General features: G+C 37.8%; 3 protein-coding genes and 1 long non-coding RNA gene across 5 annotated transcripts in view; 3 read left to right on the top strand and 1 right to left on the bottom strand.

Moving 5' to 3' along the window:
- The window catches only part of LOC147544453 (uncharacterized), a 35664-nt gene extending 23849 nt beyond the window's left edge, over nt 1–11815 (top strand). Inside the window, exon 3 of the long non-coding RNA XR_015223137.1 lies at nt 10965–11815. This is a non-coding gene — a long non-coding RNA (uncharacterized LOC147544453). The remainder of the gene's footprint in view (nt 1–10964) is intronic.
- LOC147544454 (linoleate 9S-lipoxygenase A-like) lies at nt 1771–6142 on the top strand. 2 transcript variants are annotated; one of them, XR_015224008.1, is made up of 7 exons: nt 1771–2158; nt 3518–3600; nt 3705–3809; nt 3892–4128; nt 4992–5064; nt 5147–5413; nt 5514–6142. XR_015224008.1 is itself a non-coding variant. In XM_086637666.1 (6 exons), exons 1-6 carry the CDS (start codon nt 1948–1950, stop codon nt 5149–5151), a joined length of 714 nt encoding a protein of 237 aa, XP_086493792.1. In that variant the 5' UTR covers nt 1771–1947; the 3' UTR covers nt 5152–6142. The 2 variants fall into 2 exon arrangements, 1 of the variants encoding a protein (XP_086493792.1); XM_086637666.1 differs by having other exon boundaries at nt 5147–6142.
- A 6508-nt stretch (nt 11816–18323) lies between the features above and the next one.
- LOC147544452 (uncharacterized) lies at nt 18324–19623 on the top strand. Its single transcript, XM_086634312.1, has one exon. The coding sequence runs from the start codon at nt 18324–18326 to the stop codon at nt 19470–19472; it is 1149 nt and encodes a 382-aa protein (XP_086490438.1). The 3' UTR covers nt 19473–19623.
- A 2045-nt stretch (nt 19624–21668) lies between these two features.
- On the bottom strand, nt 21669–27014 carry LOC147544451 (protein NRT1/ PTR FAMILY 7.3-like). The gene is made up of 5 exons (XM_086634311.1): nt 26688–27014; nt 26140–26338; nt 23729–23946; nt 23073–23635; nt 21669–22974 (listed from the first exon to the last, which is right to left on the bottom strand). Exons 1-5 carry the CDS (start codon nt 26715–26717, stop codon nt 22086–22088), a joined length of 1899 nt encoding a protein of 632 aa, XP_086490437.1. The 5' UTR covers nt 26718–27014; the 3' UTR covers nt 21669–22085.
- Nucleotides 27015–27391: the final 377 nt, after the last annotated feature.

The following is a 27391-nucleotide window of genomic DNA, read 5'->3' as shown; positions in this document are numbered from 1 at the left end:
TGGTCAACGAATTTGGAACCAAACTTTCACTCGAACTAACTTTCTCCTCCGGACTCCGATTTGACTTCCGCTTTCGCCGTTGGGTTCGTCTTAGACTGTACTTTCATTCGAGCACCAATTTTGACCAAAATTACCATAATCAAGAAATGCCCAAAAATACTTCTAGCACGTCTTTCTCTCGATTTTATCCGTTTTTCCCACTGAACTCCGTATAAGACACTTGCCTCCTTTGATCGTCAGGAGAGAGAAAGATAGGTCGTCCTCCTTAATAATGTGGTCGACTTATCGTCCAGAGATAAAAGTATGTTGTCATTCCTTGATAGAATGGTAGTCTGGTCGTCCAGAGAGAGAATGATAGGTCACCTTTCCTTGATAGAACAGTCGTCTGATCATCTAGAGAGAGAAAGATAGGTCGCCTTTCCTTGATCGAACGATCGTCTTGTCGGCCAGAGAGGTGGAACGGTCGTCCAGAAAGAGAAAGATAGTCACCCTTCTTTGATAGAACGATTGTCTGATCGTCTAGAGAGAGAAAGATAACTCGCAAAAGGTTTGGAGGATGGATGAAAGAGAAAGTAATCGGTTGATTGCCCGAGAATTGGATATATTGAGTGATAACTCGATAATTTTGCTAATAAATCAGAGGTATTGGTTGATAAACAGATGATTAGGTGTTTTAGTCGGAAGCCAGATGATTGCTCTATATGAAAGAGAAAGTGTTTAGATTACAGATAAGTGATGTCTTTGTCGATGATCAGATGCCCTGTATCATTCTTCGTTCAGTCATTTTATAGTGTCTTGGGTCGACTGTTACCCAGTGATGAGTTGTCGCCTTTAATGCCTTCATGATGGTAAAACACAAAGCTGTCACCATAAATACGGATATCGTAACCCCCTACCGGGTATATCCGAGATATTGTCATCTTGAATGATAGTAACGTCTCCCCAGCGGATATACGGAGGGAGGTCTGCTGAGGAAGTGAGGAGAAACGTCTTTATCCAGGGTTGGATGTGTTTGCGTATTTTATCGTTCCTTTGGGGTGCCCGAAGATGGATGTGTCAGGCCTATTAGCCCGTGGGCTTGGTCACTGTGTAAGCCCATTAATCGTGTTTTTCTGAGGGCGCTCCTAGTGACGTATTTTGGCCCATACAATTTGTCCGCCACTCTCTGAGTTGACGGTGTGCGGCGGCTTAGAGAGTATTTTAAAGTCGTAGAGGCTGGTTCACAGTTTGATTTTGTTCCATATGTAGCTCAGCCCGTGTCCCTTGGGGACCTGTTTGCGAGAAGTGTCGCGTATATTGAGTCAATCCGGATTGCTCTAGAGAGGGCATATCGGATTGCTCTAAAGAGGTCATTGATTCCCTGAATTACCGGTAGATTGTTTCAAACTGGTTGTCAACCCGTAGGTTAACAGCTGTACACGAATGGTGAAGAATATAACTGGATTAAATAGTAAGCAGAAATAGTTTAGCAAAAAAGTCTAGCGAATGTGATGGAAGTAACCCCTAAATATTTTCCGACTTAAGTCAGTGTGCTAGGTCGAAAATAAAAATTATTCGACCAATTAATTAGTTAGTAATATATATTTATCCGCCCAAAATGTTTGTCTCTGTCCAAAATGCTTCACTACCAAGATAGTTTAAAAATGGCGTAGTGCCAATTTGTTTGAACGAAATATAATTTGGAATAAATTACAAAGGAGACAACCGTTGGTGTACTTGGTGAAAGCAATCGTACTGATAGTAGATATGCTTGCCAACTTGAGACAAGATTGTTTTTCGGGGTTATAGCTCATGTCTTTTCCGTCTAATTGTCGTCTTAACATATCCTTACTATGAGACAAGATTGTTTCTTTTGAGCTTAGACATTTATGTTCCAAAGGATGAAACTTTAACCATTTGAAGAAGTCATATTTTGTAGGGAACTCTATAAAGTCTTTAACACAAATCATGCTCCCTGGAATGAAAGGAATATGTGATAGAAAACCAAATGAATTCGATACATTTGAAGACATTCTAACTCTCTATAAAGGAGGAGTTCTTCTTACCCCTGGAAAGATGTTGCATTCGATTCAGGACGCCATTCCTTTTCCGAGTCCAAGAGAAGTTTTTCTTACCAATGAAAACATCTTACAATTCCCCGTCTCTCATGTCATTCAAGGTACTTAGTTTACTTTTTATAGTTTCAGATATGACATTTGACTCCAGTTCTCGGATCGATTTCTATCAAATTTCGCATTGTTTGTTTATTTTCTAACCCATGTGTTGTTTCTCTGGTATTATGAAAAACCAGGGTTATGTCTTCCTGTTTTAATAAAAACAAGGATATACCTTCCTGTGTCTTTCTGAAATAAATTCAGAGATAACACTTTTGTTTCTAAAACTTAAAAAGTAAAACCAGGATAATCAAACAAAGATTAATAAAGAAAAAAAAAGGTTAGAGAGAGAAAAGCCGAGTCGAGTTGTCTCTTTCCTTAAGACAGTGAACACCATGGTATTAGTACTAGAACCAGTAAGATATTTGTCTCCCAGGATGCAACGGCTGTACCTTTCAGTATGACGACGAGAGTACTTCGTTTCTCTGAAAGCGTGCGAACTTAGAACAAGCAGTAAGAACGACAGATGAATTGACTTCTTAAACTCTAAATGCTCTTAACTTTGAATGCTAAAAATTTTCGTGTTTTGTTTGCTGGATTCTGTTTGGTATTTATAGAAGTATTGGTGACACTTCAGACAGGTGCCTTGAAAAGAATGGATGCTTCCCAACAGTCATATTTGTCTGTTGGTTTTCGGGTGCCATGTTGACCGTCAGATCTTAACGGATCTATTAAGATCTCGCGCATTGAACGCCCACTGTTAGATCATCAACGGATCTATCGTAAAGAGCGCCAAATATCCTGACCGTCAGATCATATCTATGATCGTAAATCCAAGGCTCTAAGGCTCCAATCGCTCCTCGCGACGATGCGTACGTGCAAAGTGCAAAGTGCGTGCGGGCGCCTCAAAAGCTCCCAATGCGCCCTAAACGCCCATTCGGCCACGCCGCGCGTGCGCGTGCGTAGTTTGCGTGGTGCAAACCACGTGAGTCACCTTTCTATTCTAAAGAACATACCATAAATATATGGAAGGTTCTATAAAAGGAAATAAATCATTTCTTCTTTCATAAATGTGGTACTAAATCAAAATCTCGGTTTTGAGTTAATGGTTCCCATACCAAACGAATTTTGTAATAACTCACTCATACGGAATCGGATTTGGACAAAATTTGAGTCTAAATTCAAGAGCTCGACGAGACGAATCCAACGAGACGTCTTGCTCGAGATTCTAACGAATATAGGTACATAAAATTAACCAAAAACCGGTCCAGCTACTTTTGAGCTAGGTACCGATTCCAACACCATGTTCCGAATTGTTCATTATTGGGTTATGTCTGACTAAGACAAGTCAGATTCAGACGATAAAAAGAACACCACCGAAAAGTATAATATTGATTATATTATTTTATTTTTTTCATTTTTAGAGAACAAGTTTGCTTGGCGCTCTGATGAAGAATTTGGCCGAGAAATGGTTGCAGGAAACCCCGTTGCAATTCGCCTTCTCAAAGTATATTTACAAACCTAAAATGCTAATACAAGTATAGAATTCATTTCATTTCTAGACTAAAATCTTGAGTTAATGTTCGATTTTCTTTAAATAGTGCACTGGAGTTTCCACCAGTTAGCAAGCTTGATCCTGAACAATATGGAGATCACACAAGTTCTATAACCAAAGAACATATTGAGAAGAATCTAAATGGCCTAACAATCGAAGAGGTACTAAACCCTTAGCCATAAACCCTAAACCAAAGTTCTTGATGGAGACAGGTAGCTGATTATGTTAATTTTATTTGTGCAGACTCTGAATACCAACAAGTTGTTCATACATGATACAATAATGCCATACTTGAACCGTATAAATACAACATCCTCGAAGGTTTATGCTACGAGAACAGTCTTTTTATTGCAAAAGGATGGGACCTTAAAGCCTTTAGCTATTGAGTTGAGTTTGATGCACCCAAACGGTGAGAAATATGGTGCAGTCAATAAGGTTTATACACTAGCCACACCCGAACAAGAGAACGAAAGGTCTTTGGTAAAGGGACCTGTCTCTAGTGTACTGGGATACGATTAGTAAAGGGACATTAGTCTTTTTAGTAAGTAGACATTTTTCCCTGAAAAACTAAATAAATCATCATATATTCACTTTCAAATGACAATATTGATAATACTTTAATATTTAAAATTAACCACGAAAAGATAAAATATTTTAATAGTCAAAATCTTCTTCTCTATCTAAAAACACAGAACAAATGATGAAATAAAATTTGACAGAAAAATTTCGGACAAAGTAATCGAAATATGCCCAAAATATTTCGACCAATATGGTCGAAATACGCGCAAAATCTTGAGCACTATTGTCGAAATATGAACATTGGTCGAAATTTTCAACATATATCAAGCACTGTGGTCAAAATATGTTTAATATTTCGACCATAGTTGCCGAAATTCTTGCAACAAATAAAAATAAGTTAACATAGTAGCCGAAATATTTACTTTTTGAGAGAAATTTTCATCAATATTATACACTAATAGGATTAAACAACAAATGTCTTACATAGGAAAGAAAGAGATGAGAACAACTTAAAAGTAAATAAGAATGTAGTGTTTATAGGTGATGGTTGTTTTATAGAATGGGTTGTTTATAGATGATGAGAACAACAAATGTCTTACATAGGAAAGAAAGAGACGAGAACAACTTAAAAGTAAAACTTTGATACTGGTATTGTTATAATCTTAGCTTTTATCCAAATAAACATTAATTTATTCGATTTAAATCCCTAAGACCAATGTCTATTTTCTAATTGGTAAAGGGACTTCAAATCTAAAAATATGATATTTTACCATGTCCATATAATATTTATCCATGCCCCTATACTAAACACCGAACGAAATCAGGTTCGATATGGCAGCTTGCTAAAGCTTATGCTGCTGTTAATGATTTTGGTGTTCATTAACTTATCAGCCATTGGTAAGGGTTTATAACTACATGATCCATTTAGGCTTAGGATTTGTAATCGAAAACTTTGGTTATAATAATTGTTTTTATGTAGGTTGAACACTCATGCAGTTATCGAGCGGTTCATCATTGCTACTAATAGACAATTGAGTGTTATTCATCCGATATTCAAGCTTCTTCAACCTCATTATCGAGATACAATGAATATAAATGCTTTAGCTCGTCAAATTCTCATTAGTGCAAATGGTGTTCTTGAGAGAACTGTATTTCTAGGAAAATTCGCCATGGAAATGTCTGCTACCATCTATAAAACTCAATGGGTTTCCCTAGAACAAGCACTTCCACAAGATCTCATTAAAAGGTAAAGAAAAAAAATATGTCTTATACTTACACAATATCAAGTACAGATTCATTTTCATCACTAATTTTTTGATATTTCGGTTGTTTAAGAGGAATTGCAGTTCCCGACAAAACACAAAAACATGGGTTAAGACTACTAATCGAAGATTACCCATTCGTTGTGGACGGGCTTGAAATTTGGGCGGCTATAATACAATGGGTCCATGAATATTTTTCATTCTATTACCCAACCGACGATTTGATCAACAAGACTCAGAGCTCCAATCATGGTGGGAAGAGGTTCTAACCGAAGGTCACGATGACTTAAAAGATGAACCGTGGTGGCCCAAGATGGAAACATTATCAGAACTAACTCAAAGTTGCACCATTATTGTATGGGTAGCTTCATCACTTCATGCTGCAGTTAACTTTGGACAATTCCCTTATGCTGGTTACCTTCCCAATGCCTACTATGAGGCAGACGATTCATGCCCGAACCTGTTTTATGTAAACCTATACACAATTGAATATCATATTTCCTTCTATTTTGTAATGATAAAATTGTTCTATCTAATCTAAACCCCTTGGAGTGATACTTCAACATTGACTATGTAATTTGTCTGAATTAGTTTATTCTTCAATTTGGCTGATTAGCAAAGATGGTGAAAAAATTAGATGAACGACTTGATTGATTTTGAATATTTATGTATGATATTCTTATACTTCAATAGAATTTAATAAACTTTTTTTTTTGTTGGAATGAATTTAATGAACTTAATGTCGTGAAACGAATATCATTAACTTTTCTTATTCACGTAATCAATTTGTTGCACTATTTTTTTTAAGATTTGTAATTTACTACTCCGCTCATCCGTTTTTTCTGTCAATTGATAAAGGATATGAGTGAAACTCGAAAAAATCGAAAATCATTTTTTTCTCAAGTGTAATGTAATCGCGTTATCAGTTGAAATTGGACTTGCATCGTGCCGAAGGCACAGAACGGGCTATCCCTAGTTATATATAAAACACAAGGGATATTGTTTAGTACTTCTTAATTTTTTTCCTTCTTCCTCTCTGAGAATCTACATTTCTTTCAATTTTGTCACTCGTGTGAATTCCACTGCTCAGATCTTTTAATCTTAGTCGCTGTCCAGCGACCAAAATCCTTAAGAACCTTCCATAAAGACCAAATTTATTGATTTGATATTTAGACCAAAATTAATTGCCCTTGAATGTATTCATTTAATAGATGTTTTTTGTTCACGTGAAACTCACTCTCTTTTAATTGTTTCTCCACTATTTTCTCCTTCAATCTTCGACATTGGTTTTGTAACAGATGAACTCATTGTATGTTAAAAGTGTCGAAGAATGCAAATTCATTTTATTATCTTTTTTCTCTTCTCTTTAGGTAATTTTTAATCTCATACACCTCTGATCATGATAATGGAGAAACGAGTTCAAATGTACAACTTGATCTCTAAAAAATGTTTGATCAGAAGAAGCGTGTGAATAACTCATTTTCCTGGTGTTGGTAATTTTTCTCTCTTTCACATTTTTTTTTATTTTGTTTTCTTTTGACTTGGAAGTAGATGTTGTCTCTAAATAGTTTGATAAAATGTGACAAAGAAACTTGTGTTTATTATCTACTAATTGTAATGAAATTTTGGTTGGCTGTACAGTTTCAGGAAGTTTTTTTTCGTTCATTCAGATGGTCTGATATCCATGAGCTTGCAACATAAGACTTGTTCGATTAATAAGTTTAGCAAAACTCATGGTGTATCAATTTTTTTTAATAGATTTGGTAAAGAGAATGGTGGTAGCAGTTAGAAGATGTTGTATGTTGGGAAATTACAAGCAACAACAAGTGGAAGACTTGCATAAATGGCCTGATATCTATTAATTGTCATGATAGTTGTTGGACAGACTCAACAGGTTTATCGAGCTTCGGAAGCTATCTCGTGAACCAACCTATAACCAAGTTAAGTTCAGGTTCAGATCAATTATTCATTAAAATCATTTAAATAGTATATACTTTTTTTTATATGTTCAATGTACTTGATGTTGCTGATGTCAAAATTTGTTTTTCTAGAATCAGTCGAGATGTTGACACTACTGCGTTGAATCTCGCTATGCTCCTCACAATCTGGGGGACCAAACCTGTAAGAAACTCGAAAATTTCTCTAACGCTCAAGACAGTCAGATTGCCATTGTTGTTTAATAATTAAGTATTGAGTAAAGCGGAGTTTATGGAGTTGTGACTTACTCTTCGATTTGTTCGTGTTTCCTTTGAGGGGATTTGATTACCTTTTATAGGCTACTTTGACCGACTGTAGATAGGCGGTGTTAATGGGGCGGTTGAGATCCACCGTGTTGGATTGAAACTACTATTTCGTAGTTGTGAGATATTAGGATTCCTCTTTGGAATTATCTTGTATGTTTGATAAATAGAAGTTACCTCATTCAAGGATATTTAATAAGGCGTGTTTTCGATCTTGTAGATTTTGTAGTAGAGGTTTCCTCCTTACGAGACTCTTAAAGCCCAAGTTTAATAAATACTTAAGATCCTTAGCGATTGGGATCTTTGGTAGGATTTCTGGATTATGTCAGTAAAGCATTAGCTGCCCTTACGCCCCCCAAGTGTTTCGGGATTGAGGTATCATTCCCACTTACTCGTATCCCTCTAATCTTCTCTCAAATCTCACAAATCCCAAGACAAACCTGGTTGGATTTAAGACAAAGCATGACTTAGGTGCCTAGGACGATCGTTTTGACCCCCCAAATCTGGGCTTGAGTGGCAGACCTCCTTCGGATTCAACCTCCCAGTTGACTTGATATGGGTTGAACTGGGTTTTCCGTCTTTTATTGACTTATTGACCGTAGACAACCGATGATCATTTTGTGGATCATCATGGGTCCAGTCACTCTTTAGTCGAAAGTAGAGAAACTAAGGAGTAGAAGAACTTAAAAGTCTTTTCTGTGACTATCAAAGATAATAGTTATGCAAGTAATCACATGCAATTAAGATGATGCATGATTAATTTGAATAAGTAAGTCCTTGAGGTTTAGAGTATACCTGAACCAGAGCTATTCGTGAAACCTAGTTATTTTCCTTGTAGCGAGATGCTTTGAAGCGCTTCTTAATTTTAATATTTCGAAGACTGAGTTCAGTTCTTACCTCCTTTTTGATCTTCTAATGTAAGACGGTTTGATCTTGTGATGACGAGTTTTCTTGATTGTTTTCTGGATAACTGACTACAATACCTTTGTTCTTCATGCGTCTACTTCTGGTAGGCTTGAAGACTTAGTCATTTCTTATCACATCAATGTTGTGTCTGAACAAGTCAAAGATTCTCCGTGATTTTCTTATAAGCCCTTATTACTTCGTCAGTTTACCTTTAAAGCCTTTGCTTTTTATCTTGTGCCTATGAATAGCTTGATTGATCTTTTGATTTTCTTCATGAACAACTTTACCTGAGTTGTTTTTCTTCATCTTTTTGATTTTTTTCAAGTTCAACATGAGACCTATATTTAAATTTAATTTTGGAACTACTTGTCTTCTATTCCATTCAAGGAAGTTGTGTTAAATGGGAGCGTTATGAAGGGAAGTTGTGCTAAATAAGAGCGTCATTAAGGGAAGTTGAGCTTACCTGGGGTGCAATCAACTTTTTGATCATGACTTGGAGGCTAGATCCTTGTTCAATGGGTACTTCACCTTTGCATCATTTCCAAGTTTTGAAATGAAGGAGGGTGGAAGAACATGCATGAGAGTAGGTTACTCGTATCCTCTAGCTCATATCAATTGGATAACGACGTAACTAGTTCCCGATTCCTTTCTTTTCTCTTCCTAGTGTTCCTCGCATATGAATCGTCTCCTTGTTCCTAGCTCTCTAACTGAAGTTGGAGGTGATCGGTTGCTGATTGAGCTTCCTTCTTCTGCTTGAGAGATTTGCACGACGACCTTTTCTTCTAGTTCGCAGAGTTTTTCTCTTTTATAGGCCGAGACGAATGTTTCTGCTGAACTTGTTATAATTTCTTCTGTAATAGATGTTTGAATCATGAATAAAATTTTCTTTACAACTTTCGTATTGCTGATAATTTGAACTTTAGTATTCAAATTTTTGCTTGAGTTCGTTTTGCACCGCCTGTCTGGTAGGACTCTGCTCATTCACTTACATTGACAGGTTATTTCCCAACCCTGCTTTTATGTTCTTGAGATACGAGGCTTACCATCAATTGGAGCCATTCTTCGCTGGATCAACGACTTTTGCCTTTCCAAGGCGACACGTTTTCGACCACGTGTTTTGTTTTGTTTTTTGTGTGTTACTTTTTTGTGAACCTTTGTCATCAATTAAGGATTTTCCCTTTTTCCTCTCCGTCATCCAGAAATCCTTCTTCATCGACCTTTTCGAATATCCTTTTCCTTTCACTACGGATATTTCCGTTAACATCGTCGGTCACCAAGAAAACCCTAGTGACATCTCTGAGGCAGAGCTCTCTGCTCTTCATAAGGACTTTTCCATTTCTAATGACTTCGAACTCCTTCGTGCCACAAAGGTAGAACGAATCTTCACTACTTCTCACCGTCGAATCGACGTTTACCAGTTCTTATTGAAGGCAGGCCTATTCGTTCCTCTTCCTACTTCTTCATGGAAGTCATGAATCCTTTTGGTTTACTACCTTACCAGTGGAACCCGAACGCTGAACTCATTGTGATGACTTTCTGTCTTAATTGTAAAGAGCTTAAAGATTAGGCCCAACCTTTATGCTTTCGATCATTTTTACCAGCTGAAGTCGATAAAGCCAACTCCTCATGGAATTATTTTGCAGCCAAATGGAAGACTTCCATCGATACTTCCCAGGTCTGGAAGGATTACAAACAAAAATTTTCTTTGTTTGATGCAAGGATGTTGAGAAACATTTTGGTTTGCTTTATCGCTATTTTGCAGTTGAAAGTCTTCCGCAATTCCTTTTCACAATGAAGATGGGCAATGTTTAGCGACGATTCTTCAACATGTGGAGCATGAGGTGATTAATCTTTATGACCATTTTGATTATACCGCCTTGGCCGCAAAAGGCATTATTTCAACAGTTCCACGTATTAGCTTCATATGATTGCTCTTTATGAGCCCCTTTTGGGTTGATTCTTAATTTTTGTTTATGCAGCCTTTATATCTTCCAAGAAGAGGAAAGACAAAGCCATCGTGAAAGAAGCACTTAGTTCCAAAAAAGTCAAAGATTAAGTAGGGTGCTAATAAATCTGTTCGAGACGGGATTGTCATCTGAGAACTAGGCAGTCTTATTACCTTATCTCGTCTTCGGGTGTGTGACTTTCCTTATAAGCACAATGAGTATTTTTGTTGTGGTCTTTGTTTGATTTAAGGGCTCTTCCGCTAAAGGGATCCCTTCAGCCGCTGAGAAATTGTTGGCTTCTACCCCGGTTGTTGGCCCTAGCTTCTTCGTATAACCACCTCTCTAGTATCAAGTTTAGGTCTTCATATTCAGATGCTTTGCCAAACAAACTCGCTATCTTCCCTCCAAATTTTTCAGACGGTCTTCGATGACAGTTTTGTGAGTTGGTATGCGCCTTTACTTTCCTTGTTTTTTCATGGATTTCTTTCCTTTGACCTTTGTTTTGACTTTGCATTCGTCTTCCTCATAGAATTCCTTTCCCAAGTATGATCTGGACGCTTGTCAAGCAGAGCTCAACCATTGCTGAGAGGTCTAAAGGCTCGCGAGGCAATTCATGAGTCAGAAGTTCTTCTGCTTCTCCAAGAGTTACAGATCTCTAAGTTAGACATGAGAGTTCTCCAAGATGAAAAAGATCTCCTGAAACTTAAATTAGATTATCACAGAGCGTAGCTGACTACGCGTCAAAAGGAAATAAAATCTCTTAAGATTAAGGAGGATCTTCTTGTCGCGAGGCATGAGAAGGATCAGCCCAACTTTGCTTTTATGAAATGTAGCTTTGACCAAGATGGGAGGTTATCGAGAAATAAAGTCATAGAATCCTTCGAATATTTAGAAAACACTGGAAGTTGGGCTTCAAACCCGGGTGGGATGTTCCAAGCTCTACTACGTGACCTTTGGTGTGTTTCCTCTTCACAAGCATCCGAAGGACAAAGATGACGTTGTTGTCTGGAAGTTCCGCGATGAAAGGGCGACTGAGGAGAGTCTTCCCTTTACTAACGAAATGGGTAGATTACGGAGTTGATTCAGTCGAGATCGTTGAAAGTGATCCATAAAAAAATGTTGCGCAAGTGTTTCGTTATTTTCATTCTGAAAATCAGTTTGCAAGGGATGACCCTTCTCTTCCCGAAGAAGATCCTCAGTCGATTAGAGGTACATGGACTTCCTGATGTGTTCCTTCAATGTCGTTGTTTATTTTGTAATACTTCTAGTTCTATTAATGAGAATGCCTTTTCATTATTCTTTTTTCTTATGTCACACTAATACTCAGACATAAGGCGTTAGTGATTAGTATGAAAATGCATGACCTAGGTTGTCTAAGATGTATGTCCTATACTAACTAAAAGGTGAAGAGGTTTCCTCTCCCTATTCTTGTAAAACAGCAAATATGTTAGTTATCTGTTTATATTAAACTTAATAAACAATCTGTGACAGATTTGTAACGTTCGGTGATTGTGCCTGAAGGCATGGCTTAATTTTGTTGTAATCAATTTTGTGTCTGGTCATAGCTTGGGCTACGAGGGCTTTTGATCATATATTTTATGCCTGTGGAGTAGGGCTTACCGTTATAACTTCTGATGTAGACAGTACAAAGTGATATTGGTTCGGTAATGTCTTTATTTGATATTTCAGTATAACTTGCTTCGGTCGCCACCTTTGCTTAGCAGACTTGTTTCCTTGTGTGGTCGTTCTTTTTTCACATAACCTGGTCGTGGCTGGGGGTACCAGAGCACACTTATAATTTATGGGGGGCTACAAAGCAAGGCTTAGTTTTTTGGAGTGCTCGACTAGCGAGGTTTGGTTTTATTTTGGAAGGACCTTTGCCTTAGATTTTCTTTGATTGACTCATCATAACTTGAGTTGTTAGAGCTTATCTGTGTCTGTTTAGCAGAAGTTAATATGCTGCCTATTTTTAAGTTTTGTTGTATTAAGTTGTTTTGAAGTTTGGTCGTCGCTTGGGCTACAAGAGATTTATTTGTTGATTGTCGGGTCATTACTTGAGCTATCATGGCTTGTGGTGCCTAACCAACAGGATTTATGACGCTGCCTATTTTGGGGCTTATCGCGTTGCATTGTTTTGGTGCTTTGTCATAGCTTGGGTTACTAAGACTTTATTTGATTGATTGTCGGGTTATCGCCTGGGCTATCCGGTCTTACAATTTTTGGGGTACCAAGTTATCGATAGGACTTACGATTTTGGGTCTGCCAGGTTATCGTTTGGGCTATCTGGGTTACGTTTTTTTTTTGGATTTTCGGGTTATCGCTTGGGCTATTCAGGCTTATAATATTTGGTCTCTCAGGTTAATGCTTGGGCTATCCGGGCTTTTAATTTTTGGCCTTTCGGGTTATCACTTGGGCTATTCGGGCTCAAGAGTTTTTATTGCCTGGATAATTGAGAACACTTTCGTGCTAAAATCCCTGTGTTTTTCTTGAGTGCCTACCTTGGAAGCGTTTAGTACGCTGCCTATTTATCAGGGCTTGATTCGTTGAGTTTTGTTTAACGCCTTGAGGCGATTTTATAACTGTTTTTCTCATGAAAGGGTTTTTCATAAGTAGATGATTTTATTCATGGTTGTAGAATGCAACGAAATAGCTTTTGAAATAAAAATTTGAATACTTGAGGATGGTATAAGTATGTTATCCCCCCCCCCCCCCTTTAATTTGAAAAGATATTGAAGATGTTTGGAGTATCTTATGTTTTCTCATCAGTTATCTTGGTAAATGCTTTTCTGAGATGTTTGGTGTTTGATGGTCCCAGAATGATGTACCCAGAAGCGTTCTGAAAGATGAACATTACCGGGCATAGTACTTTGATTATCTTGTAAGGACCCTCCCACATTGGGAAGAATTTTACTACTGATGACCTTTTGATAAATTTGGAATTTCGCCATACTATGTTCCCTAGTCCGAATTTTCTTTCTTTGGTGTGTGTCGTGTTACCATGACGTCTTTAAAAGCGAGGTTTCTTACCACTGCCTGGTCTTCTTACCTCCTCCACAAGGTCAAAGTGTTCTTTTATGAGTTCTTCATTCTTTTATGGGTCGAAATATTTTATCTTTAAGCTTAGCTTTCTTATCTCAACTGGTAGTATAACCTCCATGCCGTACACTAGTTTGTAGATGTTTCTTTGGTGATCCTTTGGGGCGTAGTATGGTATGCCAATAGTACGTTCTTGAGCTCATGCACCTAGCTAGTTTTTTCCGTTTTCGACACATTTAGTCTTAATATAATGGAGAATGGTTTTGTTAGTTCTTCTACTTACTAGTTTCTAGCAGGGTGATTGGCACTGATGTATGGTGGCGTCACGTATACTCTTATAGTAACTCCTTCATTTCATGGTTGTTGAATTGCTGCTCGTTATCCATGACTAGGATCCTTGGGACTCCGAGCCGAGTAAATACTTTTTTCCACAAGTCCCGTATGATGTCCCCAGCTTTGATTGGTGCCATTGCTTCAACATCACCAGTTAGTGAAGTAGTCGACTTTTACCAGTAACATTGTATTCCTCCTTGCGTCTCTAGGCAATGGTCCAACCAGGTCAAATCCCCATTACGCGAAATGACAATGCCGACAATGGGATTTAGGGTTGTTGGATGCATCTTGTACTCCTTTGCGCAGTTCTTGCAGGGGATGTAATATTTGGTATGCTTGATGCAGCCTTTTAGCATACCTGGCAAGTAGTATCCATCCAGTGTTAGTTGCCTTCATAACACCCTTGGTCCTAAGTGATTCTCGCAAGGCCTTCGTGCATCTCCTTCATTACGTAAGTATGTAGAGGGTGCTTGAAGGACATCCTGTATAGGAGCTTTCCTATCATCACATACATTGGTGTGATCTGTTTGATTCTTCTTGTTTCATTCGGCCTTGAGGGTAACTCTTTCGTTTTCAGATATTTGATTAGATAGGTCATCCAAGTCTCCTCTTCGGCTGACTGGATGGGTAAGTGATTCTTAATCATAATTTTTCACAAAACTTACTAGATTATTCCACAGTTTGGAATGCTAAGTGATTTTGGAAACCTTTCAATAAGGATCGAACCGACGGACCTCGAGAATAAAGATTCGATACATCTAAAGGAGTTGAAGATTCTAGTTCTACAGGTAGTTATGAGATGTTCTCATAATGCATTTTCTGCGTAACTTCTTCTTTGTGATTCCTCTCCATCCTAGTCGGAAGGTGTTATGGTACTGTAGGAACTGGTTCTTCGGTAGGCACTGTGTTAGTCCAGTTTCATCTCTTAGGTTATGATCTCTTCTAGTGTTCTAAGCGGAATCTCAGACATCTAATGTCTAACACTAGTATTCCCAGGATCTCATGCATAAGCTAATAATGATGAACTAAGAAAACTATACGCGTAAATACCTTTGTCGCTAGTTTTCTCTCAAACCTTTCAAATCGCTATTAAGAAGACCAAGAGCTCCAATTGTAGCTCCTCTACATGGGACACCGAGCAATCACCTTAATCTCCCACCTTGTTGCTAGCCAGAACACCAATGGTGATTAGACGAGGAACAACTTCTTCTTTGACTAGATAGATAGTTATGGGAATTAGCTCACTTTCTCTTCTCTACTTGATTTTGTAGAGTAAGACAACTTCTTTAGAAATTCCACACCTTATTCCAGTCCCAAAGAGACATTACATAGAGTTCTAAGTTAGAGTCCAACCCTAATTAGATTCCTAAAAAGTCCTTTTTGAATAAGATTAAGGAAATAGTGAAAAATAGAAACTAATTTCTATTTTTCCTCTTTCCCTTGTGGTGGCCGTCCCTTACAAGGGAATGTGATCTGATCTGGCCGGACCCTATATGGGCAGCCCATATCACATGGTCGACCATCCTCTTGGGCCCAAAACATCCCTTTGGTGCCCCGACCCAAAATCCCTTCTTTCGGGCCTTTCTTATTATCTTTGCTTAAACTTCTTTTAGGCCTTTGGACATATCTTTATGGGTGTTATCCATGTACATATGTCCAATCCCTCTAGCCATATCTTCCGTTCAAGTTGACATTCTTTGTGTAACCCGTTGTAGGATTGGTCCGAAGTTAGCCGCGAATCGTTTTGCGATTCGACGATCGTAGTTGGTTTCTAGCTAAACATTATGATCCCTAAATCATCCGGACTTGATGATCTTCTCATCAACTGTCATATCCGAAAAATTGCTTGCATTGCATCCTTGGTCGAAGGATGTCTCCTTCATCATCTTCTACCATTCGACTTTAAACTTTGCGAGCCATGTCACTCTAAGTAGGATGCAACCATGAATGAAATATAACCTAAAGTGGAAACTGAAAGTGAACTATGAAAGATAGCTATCAAAATAAACAGGTAATATATGTTCGAACTATATATTATGAGAATTGCCAGATTGGATAATGTGAGAGGCTATGGACTTCAGCTAATACTACTGATTTTTATATAACCCACCGACTAAAGGTTCCTAAGTCACTCGGGAAGTCTTACGTGGTTCGGTTGGGGTTTGTTATAACCTAGATCGAGTAATTCAAGAAAAGCAATAGGAAACAAAGAACAATCACATATAACACAAGTGATTTACGTGGTTCGGTTGGTGAGACCTACTCCATGACAACGGCGCGATGATTCCCACTATGATAAGCAAACAAGTTACACAAGAGATTCGTGAGAAATTGACACATATATCTCCTTAGGTTTTAGTTTGTATAGCAACTAAAACCCTAATCCCACCACCTCACCGACTCTCTTTTTCTAAATCCGAAATACATATGGATACGCTAACACTAATAACCGCCATAAGCCTTGCTCCGCATTCCAGCTTTATCTCGAAGTTCAGCTCTGCCTCAGAGCCCGGCTTCGCGTACCAGCCCTGTCTCGGTAATCAGCTCCGCTAACGGGTTCAAAATTAAGCAGGTTGGCGGGTCGTTAACCGGGTTCAGTATCAACCCATATTCAAGACACTTTCAAAAATTCTTAAGCTTTGCCTTTGGTACTGAGTACACTCGAACTATCCACTCATAAAGATATCAGACTAGACTAGTTTGAGTACAGTGGTAAGAACCACAGACTGACCAATCTCAAATATAACAGATTAATCACTCTGAGGGTGAATGAACTGAAACAACCCACAAGAAATTGATCGGACTCGATTAGTTCTGATGAGCCAAAACTTAATCAGCAGTTGACTAAGGTCACTAAATCAAGAAAATACCAAAACCCCAACGGGTCAACCCGTGTTAAGCCATAAGTTGAATCTGAATGAGCTCTACCACTCAAGCCCAAAACTGGGGGAGGGGGGCAGGGGGAAGGGGGGTCAGTACGAGTGTCCTATGTGCTTAAGGTTTGCTCTTGCTTTAGATGCAATCAGGTCTACCCTAGATTTTGGTAAAGGGAAATGAGGTATGCGTAAGTAGGGTCAATATCACTCCGAAAATATGGTGGATGGGGGAAGGGGTAGTAGCGTGCCTAACGCTTTCTCAACTTAGGCCCAAATTTGATCCAAGATCTTTGGCGACAAAGATCTTAAGTATTTAAATAACTTGGGACACAAGAGTCGTGCGAGGGAGGACACGTTTCCTACCAAATATACAAGATCGATAACACGATCTATCCAAAATGTCGCATATCCTCAAATGAGGGAACTTCCCATCTATGAAATATACGAGATAATTACAAACAGGAATCTTGATGTCTTACAACTTCGAAATTACAATTTCATCATAAGACGGCGGATCCAAATCGCCTCATCACAATCGGCTAAACAAGCTTATAAAAGACAACATTCTTCTTACACTAGACACAACATATCACTCTCAAGCCAACACAATCAATCGAAGGTCCAATTCCTAAACTCAAAACTTCAATTCATTAATTTAACTGTTAGAATGTCTTTACTGACTTGACCTTCAGAGAGGTTTCCGAGTTCTATTTTCATCCCTTAGTTCATAATGAGCAATTCGAGATTCAATGAAGCGATCTCTTATATATATCCTGAATGATAACCTAAAGCGAAATTTAGACATCATCAAAGTCTGTTGATAGTAAAAAGAAAAAAAAGAGTCCATAATACTCGACAACCACTCAAATCATCAACAAACAAGTGATCATTAACCTTTTTATAAAACTAAAGTACTCCCTTCAACACATTGACCGGCCAATCATCAAGAAATATATGATTTGGGATCTTACCTTTCTTTCTTTCTTTTTTATTTTTTGTTGAAAGATGTGGATCTTACCTTAAAAGAGAAATGAAGACATTTTCAGTTCTTTATATCCTTCTCCTAATAACACTGTTGAGACAGTAATTCCTCAACAACACATAGCTAATCAAAAGATAAATTGACGAATTTTTCATAAGAAATCAGAGGGAAGAAGAAAACTCGAAGAATGAGAAGAGAAGAATTAGGACTTCGGTAATGGTAATAATAGGTCGGATGACAAAGGGGACTCACGTACCATTAGTCAAGGGGCGCACAGTTTGCACCCGGAGCGCCAATAGAAGAAAAAGAAGAAAGTACCGGGTTGCCTAGACAGAAACAAACCTCAAACAAAGCCTTTGGGGTTGAGGATTCAGCCATTGCTGTTGGATTTTCCCTAAAATTGTTATCCCTTCATCAAGTGGTTGCGATTTACCCTAACCTTTATGCGTATATTCATATACACATAGATACTCGCACGGGTGCATTGATTCCTCCATTAAAGTCCAACTTTTCGAACTAAAATACGGTAGTGCAAAGAGATTGAGCTCAAAAACCCTAGAAAGAAAGAGGGAGATATGAAGGCGTCAATAAGGCTCCGACAAGATCAACAACATCACCATAATCAAACCCTAAATCAAATAACGACACAAAATCAACACCAAAACCCCTTAGTACGAGCAAAAATCCCAATTAGTATATTAGGGTTTCCATTCATATCAATCATCTCAGCAGGAGATCCATCTGATCTCTCTTTCAGTCTCCGTACAAATTCCCACAATGGTCCATCTCTCAAATTCTCTTATTCTCCCAACTCTACCACCACCACCACCACCACTCAGAACAACAATACCAGCCCTTTTTCTCTCTCTCTAAAATCTGGAGTTGGTTTATTTGGTTCTCCTCAAAATTCTCCTCTCATAATGTCTGCTAATTTTAATCTCTTTGGAAACCCTAATCCCACTTTTTTGCTCCAAATCAAACCCCAATTTGGTGACTTCTCCTTGAAGAAAATGGCTGTTTCTACTCCTCTTCTTAACCCTAACCCAAATCCTCCCACTAATTTCTCTAAAGAGAATGGTGGTACACATTTCGCTGCTGATGATATTGGTGTTATGTTAGAGAGACCTTTGGCTTGGAGGGAATTGACTGAATTTCGTAATGGTGGAGATGGGTTTTTATCTGGATTGGCTGTTACAGCTAAAACTATTCTCCCAATTACAAAACAGGCAGTGGTGAAATTCAGATGGGGAGTGAATTTCCCACCGGATTTCGATCAGAAACTGAAATTACCATTTTTGACAGTTGATAAGATTGCAGTGGAAAGAGTTGAGGAGAAAATGAAGTCGAATTCGATGAAGAAAGACCAAAATGGGATTGTTGGAGAAGATTTGGAAATGTTGAAAGGAATGTGCTTTTGGATGAAGAAGGAAGTGGAGGGATTACAGAGAGAGAACAGAACATTGAAGGAGAGTTTGGAAGGGTTGAGCTTGGGAAGTCCAATAGCAAAAGGTGGTCGAGGAAGCAGCGAAAACGCTAATAGAAAGTCGGTATCTTCATCGCCTTCCTCTGATAACTCCACTGATTTTGAGAGGTGGAGAAATAAGAGGAACAGTGGAGAAGAGAATGGGAAGAGTGAAATGAAGAAGGTCAATGGTTCTGAAAGTTCAAACAACAATGCAGAAGAGGAATTGAAGAGAGCTATAATGGCTGCTTCTTCTAAATAATGGGGTATGAGTTTCTTGTATAGTGCTAAAAACTCTTGTAATTATTCTAATTAAGGCTAGCCTTCGATCAAATTAAGCTTGTTTACCTTTATTTGTTGAATTTATCTTAAGATTGTTTACTCTTTTCCTGGAATAATATTAAGCTTGTTCACTCTTTGCTTGGAACGATAATATGATTGCATGAGCCCCAACAATTATAGATATTGTCCCTGCTTTTACAAGTAGGGTCAAGCCTAGTGGGACAAAGAGCGCTTATTCCCCCCCTGTGCGCTTACGTGGTTCCTGCTTGAACTTCGGTCGGTGCCCCACTGGCTTTAACCTCTTATTGACACATATTTCATCTCATGAGGAAAGCTCTATGTCTCAACTATACTGCCTCATGCCCCCCCTTCCTGGTCGGCCAGGGGTCAGCGAATCCATAGTAACAGCACGTGTATCGAGGATTTAAAAATTCTGAGGTTAGCTGCCCAGGGGACTCAACCATTGCCATCTCGCTTGGGAGGTATCCGCTTCTGAGTAAGACGTCCTAGAGGATGTTGACATGAGAATTCCTTTATCCAGAGAAAGCTCTCCTCCCTTGGTATTCTGTATGCTGCATCTAAGGGAGGCTTTCCCCTATCTCTTAAAGATCTGCATGAACTGACTTACAATACCAAGAGCAAATGGCTATGTCAGGTTTTGTCATAGTCAGGTAGGTTAGACTTCTGACCCATTGTCTAAGCATGGAAGGATCCTCCTGCGGTTATCTTCCTAAATTTCAGACCGATGATTCAATTTATTAGGAGTCCCAGGCTCCCAGCTGGTTTGTGCGCAGTTAGACCAGTTTGAGGTAGAAGGTATACAGCATATGAGATAGGACTATACCGACTGAGATACTTCACAATGAAAGACTGGAGCCCTTTTCTTATATCTTCTCTCCTAGTCCTAGCTATCTGGATTCCTATGAATATCTACATAAGCATGTAAAGCTCATATTGAAAAAAGGCATGGCAAACAACATAATAAGGGGCTTCGGAAAGACGAGGGCAGGAAGCATCGAATGCAAGCAACCCAGGTGAACTGACGGATCTGATCCTTCGTATCTGGATGCCTCAATTAATCCAACTAATGCTGATCTATCTCTTGACTGGAAACTAACAGCCAAGCGTAGCTAAACGTCCTAGCTGCAAGAAGCGACCATCATTTGGAGGGAAAGGAATGCTGTCTGTTGTCTTGGAAAGGTGGATAGAGGAGAATAGATGGGTACGTTTTCCCTGAGATTTGACCCACCAATAAGAAAGGTATTATATTGAACAAATAGAAAAGGGATGACAAACTAGTCCATTTATTCTACATGAGGTGGTCTTACTTTAACAAAACACTTTACCATTGATCTGTTTCCTGCCTTCTCTGGCTTCATTACCATTTATTTGGCCAAAGATCAGTGAATGTAGTGAGACATTGTTTATGGTTTTACATTTTAGGATTTCTGTTTGCAATCAAAATAGTCTACTTCCCTCATCAGCCAAGTCTGCCCATTTTCTTCTGAAACTTGAAGATATTGTGTTTGTGAGTGTTTTATTGTTCTGGTGTTTCCCTGACTGTGGTTATCCTATATCACACTAGTAAGTCTGTACAGATATCGTTATCAACCCCCCTGTACGGGGATACGATTCGTACTTAGATATTTTCTTATCATTAGTTCATTGTTCTTACTTGAAACTTTTGTCTTGGAGTTAGTCATTGTTAAATTATACGCGAATGGCGTTAACTGACTTGTCATAATTGGCGAAGAGTGAAGCCGAGGCTTGTACTTTATCATGATGTGCATCTCATTTATACGGAGTTATCAGATGATACAGAAGACACCTTCCCACGAGCACTAAATCTCTTAAAGGTACTGAATTAATGTCTCACATTCATCACTTCACTTGTTCTTCGTTTTCCTTTTCTTTTTCTCCTGCACTTCAGATCGACATCCTTAGTATTGATATTTTCTCACTCTTTTTTCTCCACGTTCTGGTCAAAACATATTGTTGAGAGATATTTTATTGTTCCAGCCATGTCGTGGAAATATATAAAAAATGTGAAATTTCCTTTTGGTCAAGTCGGAATTGAAATATTTCGGTCATATTTGTGAAAATATGTCAACATTATGAAATCCGTTTTTTGTTATGTTTATAAGAGACTTATTATCATTACTAGGAGCTGCCAAGATTGAAAAACATAAACTTAGATATTACATTATTGTCATTGTCACTCTTTTAAGGTCAGAGAGAGAAACTCTCATATCCACAAATTTCATACAAAATAGGAAATCCTCTTTCTACATTTTGGACTTCACATGTTGATTCATTGCCATAGAATCAACAAATCAAAATCATAAGCTACTAAGTAAGAAAGAGAAAGTACAACAACTTCATTCACCTTTTACACCCCCTTCATTCATACTCAAACCTAGGGTTAAAGCACAAAACATAAACTTTAGGTTGAGTATTCTAAGAGTGCTTACATGAGTTTCACATAAACTGAATGAACTTTGGATCACCTCTTTTCTATCATTCTTGCTTTCTCTTTCTCTTATTTATTTATTCACCTTCATAGACAACCTTAAATCGTAGTTATAAATTATATTTAGACTTTGAAATCTTCAATATTTTCGTCATTGTTGTCACCTAGGTTTGTGTTGTCTCTTCCTTCCATTTTGATATACTTATACCATCTTGCACATAATATGTAAACAACGAAATCTGCTGTTGTCAGAGCTGCTAACAGGAAGAAGAACCTGTCTAGATGACCTTTGTTAAGGTTCCCCGGGATCCATCCGGGCATATTGTCTTTTGTAGAGATTTTCATTACTATACTCACAAGCAAGCTGCTAACATAGTTTCCTAGTGAAATTGAAGTCATACATAGAGCACTTCCAAAACTTTTTAGCCCGTCAGGTGCTTGTGCGTTGAAGAATTCCAATTGACCGACATACATAAACACTTCTGATGCTCCTATAAATACGTACTGTGGGATTTGCCAGAAGATACTCAAAGAACTCGATTCTTCGCAGTTGATACAATCTTTCTTAGCAGACTTTAGCCTATATATTTCAACAATGCCAGCTGAAACCATTGCCGTAATTGCTATAATCAATCCAACTCCCATCCTCTGAAGTTCTGTAAGTCCTTTAGCTTTTGTGCTCTTTAGTCTGCAAACTAGAGGATCTAGAACTCGCCTGTAAATGAAAATGAATGCAGCTACACTTAAAATATCGAAGCTTGACATGCTTGCAGGTGGAATACGGAAGTTCCCAACTGTCGTTTTCATTGCTGCTCCTTGTTCGACGAAAAGAGATGCCATCTGAGTGAAAACTACTGAATAGAGAATAGTGCAAAGCCAAATTGGGAGAAGTCTCAATATGCATTTAACTTCTTCGACTTGTGTTGTTGTGCAGAGACGCCACGGGCTGTGTCTACCCTTTTTTTGTAGGGATAAATCCTTCGAGGTAATTATGGCAGCTCTATCCAAGAACCTGGAATTATATAAAGATTAGTGCACAGATCTTTCAGTATAATAGAAAACAAAAACCACAAATGAAGATATAGAAATGGGCTTAAGGTATTGACTTACTTGAATCCTTCTGTATGGAATATTTTTCTTCCACCACCAATAACACATTCCTTTCCTTCAACTTCGTATAGTTCATCACCAGTTTCCGGCATTGTAGCCCTCCATTTCTTTGATGCTGCAATGATAACTTGGCTAAACCTCGAGAGAGGGTTACCAGTTGGCTTGAAGTGTCTGTACTGGGGTGTTCCAGCAAGAAACAAGACCAACGCGAGAAAGGCAGACCCAGTGGAGGCCCAAAACCCCAAAGCCCACATTCCTTCATCCTCAAAATAGCCCAATATGGTATTTGAAAAGAGAGAACCAAGGTTCAAAGCCAAGTAGAAGTAGCTAAAGAAAGCTACCTTTTGAAGTCCTTCTTTAGGGTTTTCTTCATCATATTGATCAGCCCCAAATGTAGCAATATTTGGTTGGTATCCTCCATTTCCTAGGGCAATTAGGTATGTCGACAGGTAAAACAACCCCAATTCGACGGAGGAATGGGTCTTACATTCTAGTTCTTCGTTCCCACAACCTTTGGGTTTTACTAGAAATAGGTAAGATGACAACGATAATAATGCCAAACCCTGCATCAAATAAGTTGTTGCGAACGAGTTCAGTCGAGTTAATATCGGGGAAAGCAGGAAAGGAAACTATGACTGGACAGGATCGTTACTTACAATGACAAAGATGACTTGGAAAATAGCACAAGTCTTGTATCTCCCCCAATAGGAGTCACTGAGGAAAGCCCCGACGAGTGAGAATATATAAACGGTTCCTGTCCATTTACTAACATTGTTAGCTGCATCAGCGTTGTTTTGTTGTAGAACTCTTGTCAAGAACAAGACGAGGTTCACTCCCACACCAAAGAAAGCCAAAGTTGCGAGACCTTGATTAACTGTCATAAAAAAAAAAAGTAGTTAGTACTCAGACCTGTCATTCTAACTTCGGTGTAAAAGTAATGATTAAGCAATTTTTATTTTATTTTATAAAATTTGATTTCATATCGAACAATTATCTGTAGAAATAAAGTAGGTGGTTTCATGATCTTTAGGACAGTTTATACATTAGTATCTAAGACAACAACTGCAAGCATGAAAAACCTATTGTTCTTCTCCGTTTATGATGTTTCGTCATTCCACATAGATTTTAATGGTAAGATCATCGAATAGTCGTTGTCTTTTGTTCATGTAACTGTTAATGTTTAAATGATCCTAACCGGTCTCATTAAAGAAACCATTACAATTATCATTTTTCCATTATAATCTTAACACTATGAATGGTTGCTTGTGTTTTGCCAATGTCAGATATTGCTTCTTATAGCTTATAGAGTATTTAGGTGGGTACTTAGCTGTATTTTGAAGTTCCATTTGTGTTATAAAATATCATGGCATAATGATATGGTGGGCCAATGAATCTTTTGGGTCTAGGAAACAACTTGGGCTGGTTGGGCCCATTTAGTTGGCTAGTGAAGATACAAGAAATAGCTGTCTTCCTCCAATAAAACTCGTCGATCTTGACTCTTTCGGAAAATTTTTACTTGCTTTTGTTATTCACAGACACCATGTATAAATTTTCGTAAATTTTAACATCTATAAATATGAGAAACTTACTAATTTACCCTTATGATGGTTTTATGAAAACCCGATAGACTATTTTCAATATACTATTTTCAATTACTCTTATTTTAACGGCAACATTTTTAGTTTGGACTGAAGTTAAATAAAAGAACTTCTTTGCCCAATTATATAGTCGCACGTCTTTATATAAGCGGAAGTTGAACAGTAGTGCTTCTTATAGAGGGAGGATTAAATATTCATTCCTTCTTAGGCAATTTAAACCCTGGACGTCACAAGCACCAACAGTGACAGTATTAGTTAGCACCTAACATGTGAGAAGTTCGATCAAGACTTCAGAATTGGTGAGCTTGATAAGTTTTCTTTTAATTGTTAGCGTGTCTCGAAACTCTTGACCTATAAGGTGGAAACTCTTGACCTATAAGGTGGAAGACTAGACTTGTTAGACTCTTACCACTCTAATAAAGGATTATTGGCGAGCTTGATAGGTTTTTCCAAAAAAGAAAAGCTGTGATCCGGGTTGACCCATACCCAATTACTTATTATCCGGATCACTTTGGTGGGTCGAAATTAGAATAATATGCTTTCACGAAAAGCATGTTTGGGAAGTTCAGATACGGTATAGCTAAAGTACAAAAATTCATGATGAAACTTTGCATGGATAAGTCTACTTATTTTATTGACGATTCTACCCCTATATTAACTATTATGACAAATCTGTCTTCCACCAACTTTTCTTATTTTGTCTCTTTCCACCATGAACTTCTCACCTATTTCCTTTTTCAAACTAAAAAATTATCCCCTCTTAACAAAAAAAAAAAACTAAAAAATTATCCCATAGATACGTTGAACCACCTATATTTAGATTTGACAACTTATCTTGGTTTTTATCACCACCCTTAGAAGTTAGATGTTCCTAGGTATTCATGTAATATTAACATCTACACAAGGATGAAGGTGTATATCTATTAAGCACATACGTGTAGATTCTTATGTACTTGTTTTCCTCATGAAATTAAGGATTGGGTTTGCTTAAGCAAGAAGATTATGACTATTAAAGTAATTAAAGAAGAAAATTAGATCTTTCATGACAACTTTTTTGGTACTAATTAAAGAAGTAAATATCCGATTGCTTATCTATGTTTCTTTTTCGAAACTACCTACGCAGTTTCTGATTTAAGTTCATGTTATTCTTAATACAAAGCCATATATGATTTTCTTTTGACAGATAAGATAGTTTTATTATAGGTTGTCGAAAAATAAAAGTAATACAGATGTTGGGGTTCAGTATTAATTATAACAGTCATACAAGTATTTCTTTGGTGACTCCACCCTAACAAGATAAGGGGTAATTTGGTCTTTTCTTTCCCTCGTCTACCCGCGTAGATATGGACACTCCCGGAGTCATAAAGGAGGTATTTTTATCATTTTCCTATTAATCCAGAGATTGGTATATGAGTTCCAAAGTCCCCCTAACATAAAAGAAGAGAGAGAGAGAGAGAATGTGAAGTTACCAAGGATGAGGATACCAGCAAACCATCTGCCACTCTTTCCACGAATAGCAGGACGACCATGTCGATCAACACTTCCATCAAGAGTGTATTCTTGATTTTCTCTCTCTTGTTCATCAACTTCTTCTTGTTCTCTTATCTTCTTACTACTACTTCTCTTGCTTATATCTCCCATTTCCATCATCATCATCTGTTTATTCACCTGTACCATCAATCAATTCAAAACTGTCATAATTTGAAACTGATATATATAGTCCTTTTCTTTGTAACTTAAACTACACAAATGCATGCAAGGTTCAATGTGTCACCAAATTGGTCTAGACAGAGAAAGAGACATTATGAGAGAGAGTGAGAGGTGTGCATGGGTACTTTTGTCTTTGTTCATTAACAATCAAAAGAACATATGGGAAGGGAGAGGACTATAAATGGTATCTAGGGTTTGTATGATCTTGAAGAAAACTAAGCTCTTGAGAGAAGAGTTTAAGGTATAAAGCTTGCAAGTTTAATTCTTGTAAAGATATCTACAATGCAAAGTAAACATGAGTACTAACCCCCTCAGTGACTTCAAATGATGCTGCCATATTGGTGATCTTGAGAAGCTCTCTTGAAATAGGAAGTGTTAAAAGAAGAGAGAGAAAATATAGAGGTAGTAAGATGCTATATATAGAGAGAGAGAGAGAGAGAGAGAGGAAGTTGGTGAAAGAGAAGGAGAGTGCAGAATATATATAGAGGAGTGAGAGGGTTGATTAGTGGGATATAGATTTCAGGAGAAATGAAAGAGACCCAGATAAAAATTGATTTAGTGGGATATAGATTTTAAGGAGAAATGAAAAAGACCCACATGTAAAATTTTACCCAATTTTATAATATGTGGTGCTAGTTATTGGGAGAGAAAAATAATTTTTAAATAAGAAGCAAAAAGAGATATGGGTGCCTTTGATGATACATGATGGATGAATAGAATAAAAACAACCCTTCAAGTACCTTTTTCTTTTAGTGTTAAAATCACAAATGACTCTTGGGTCATTAAAAAAAAGAAAATAAACTCTAATTGGAGACCCCTACTAACCCAAATTTAACTTTATGACAACAAATAAAGTGAATCACCACTAACTAATAACCCTAACTTTTTATACCTAATTTGATCCAAATTATTTTCTTTCTTCATTTTTAGAATTATTACAAATTTTAATTTAATTATACAATCATAACTTAGGTGTAACATACACACCATTACAGCATTTGAATAAAAATT

The sequence above is a fragment of the Eschscholzia californica genome, unplaced genomic scaffold (genome assembly GCF_041429995.1).
Source record: "Eschscholzia californica isolate CP2 unplaced genomic scaffold, dmEscCali1.0.p SCAF_4, whole genome shotgun sequence".
Classification (NCBI taxonomy): domain Eukaryota; kingdom Viridiplantae; phylum Streptophyta; class Magnoliopsida; order Ranunculales; family Papaveraceae; genus Eschscholzia; species Eschscholzia californica.
Note: the sequence above shows the minus strand (reverse complement) of the source record. Positions and strands in the feature narration are given on the sequence as shown.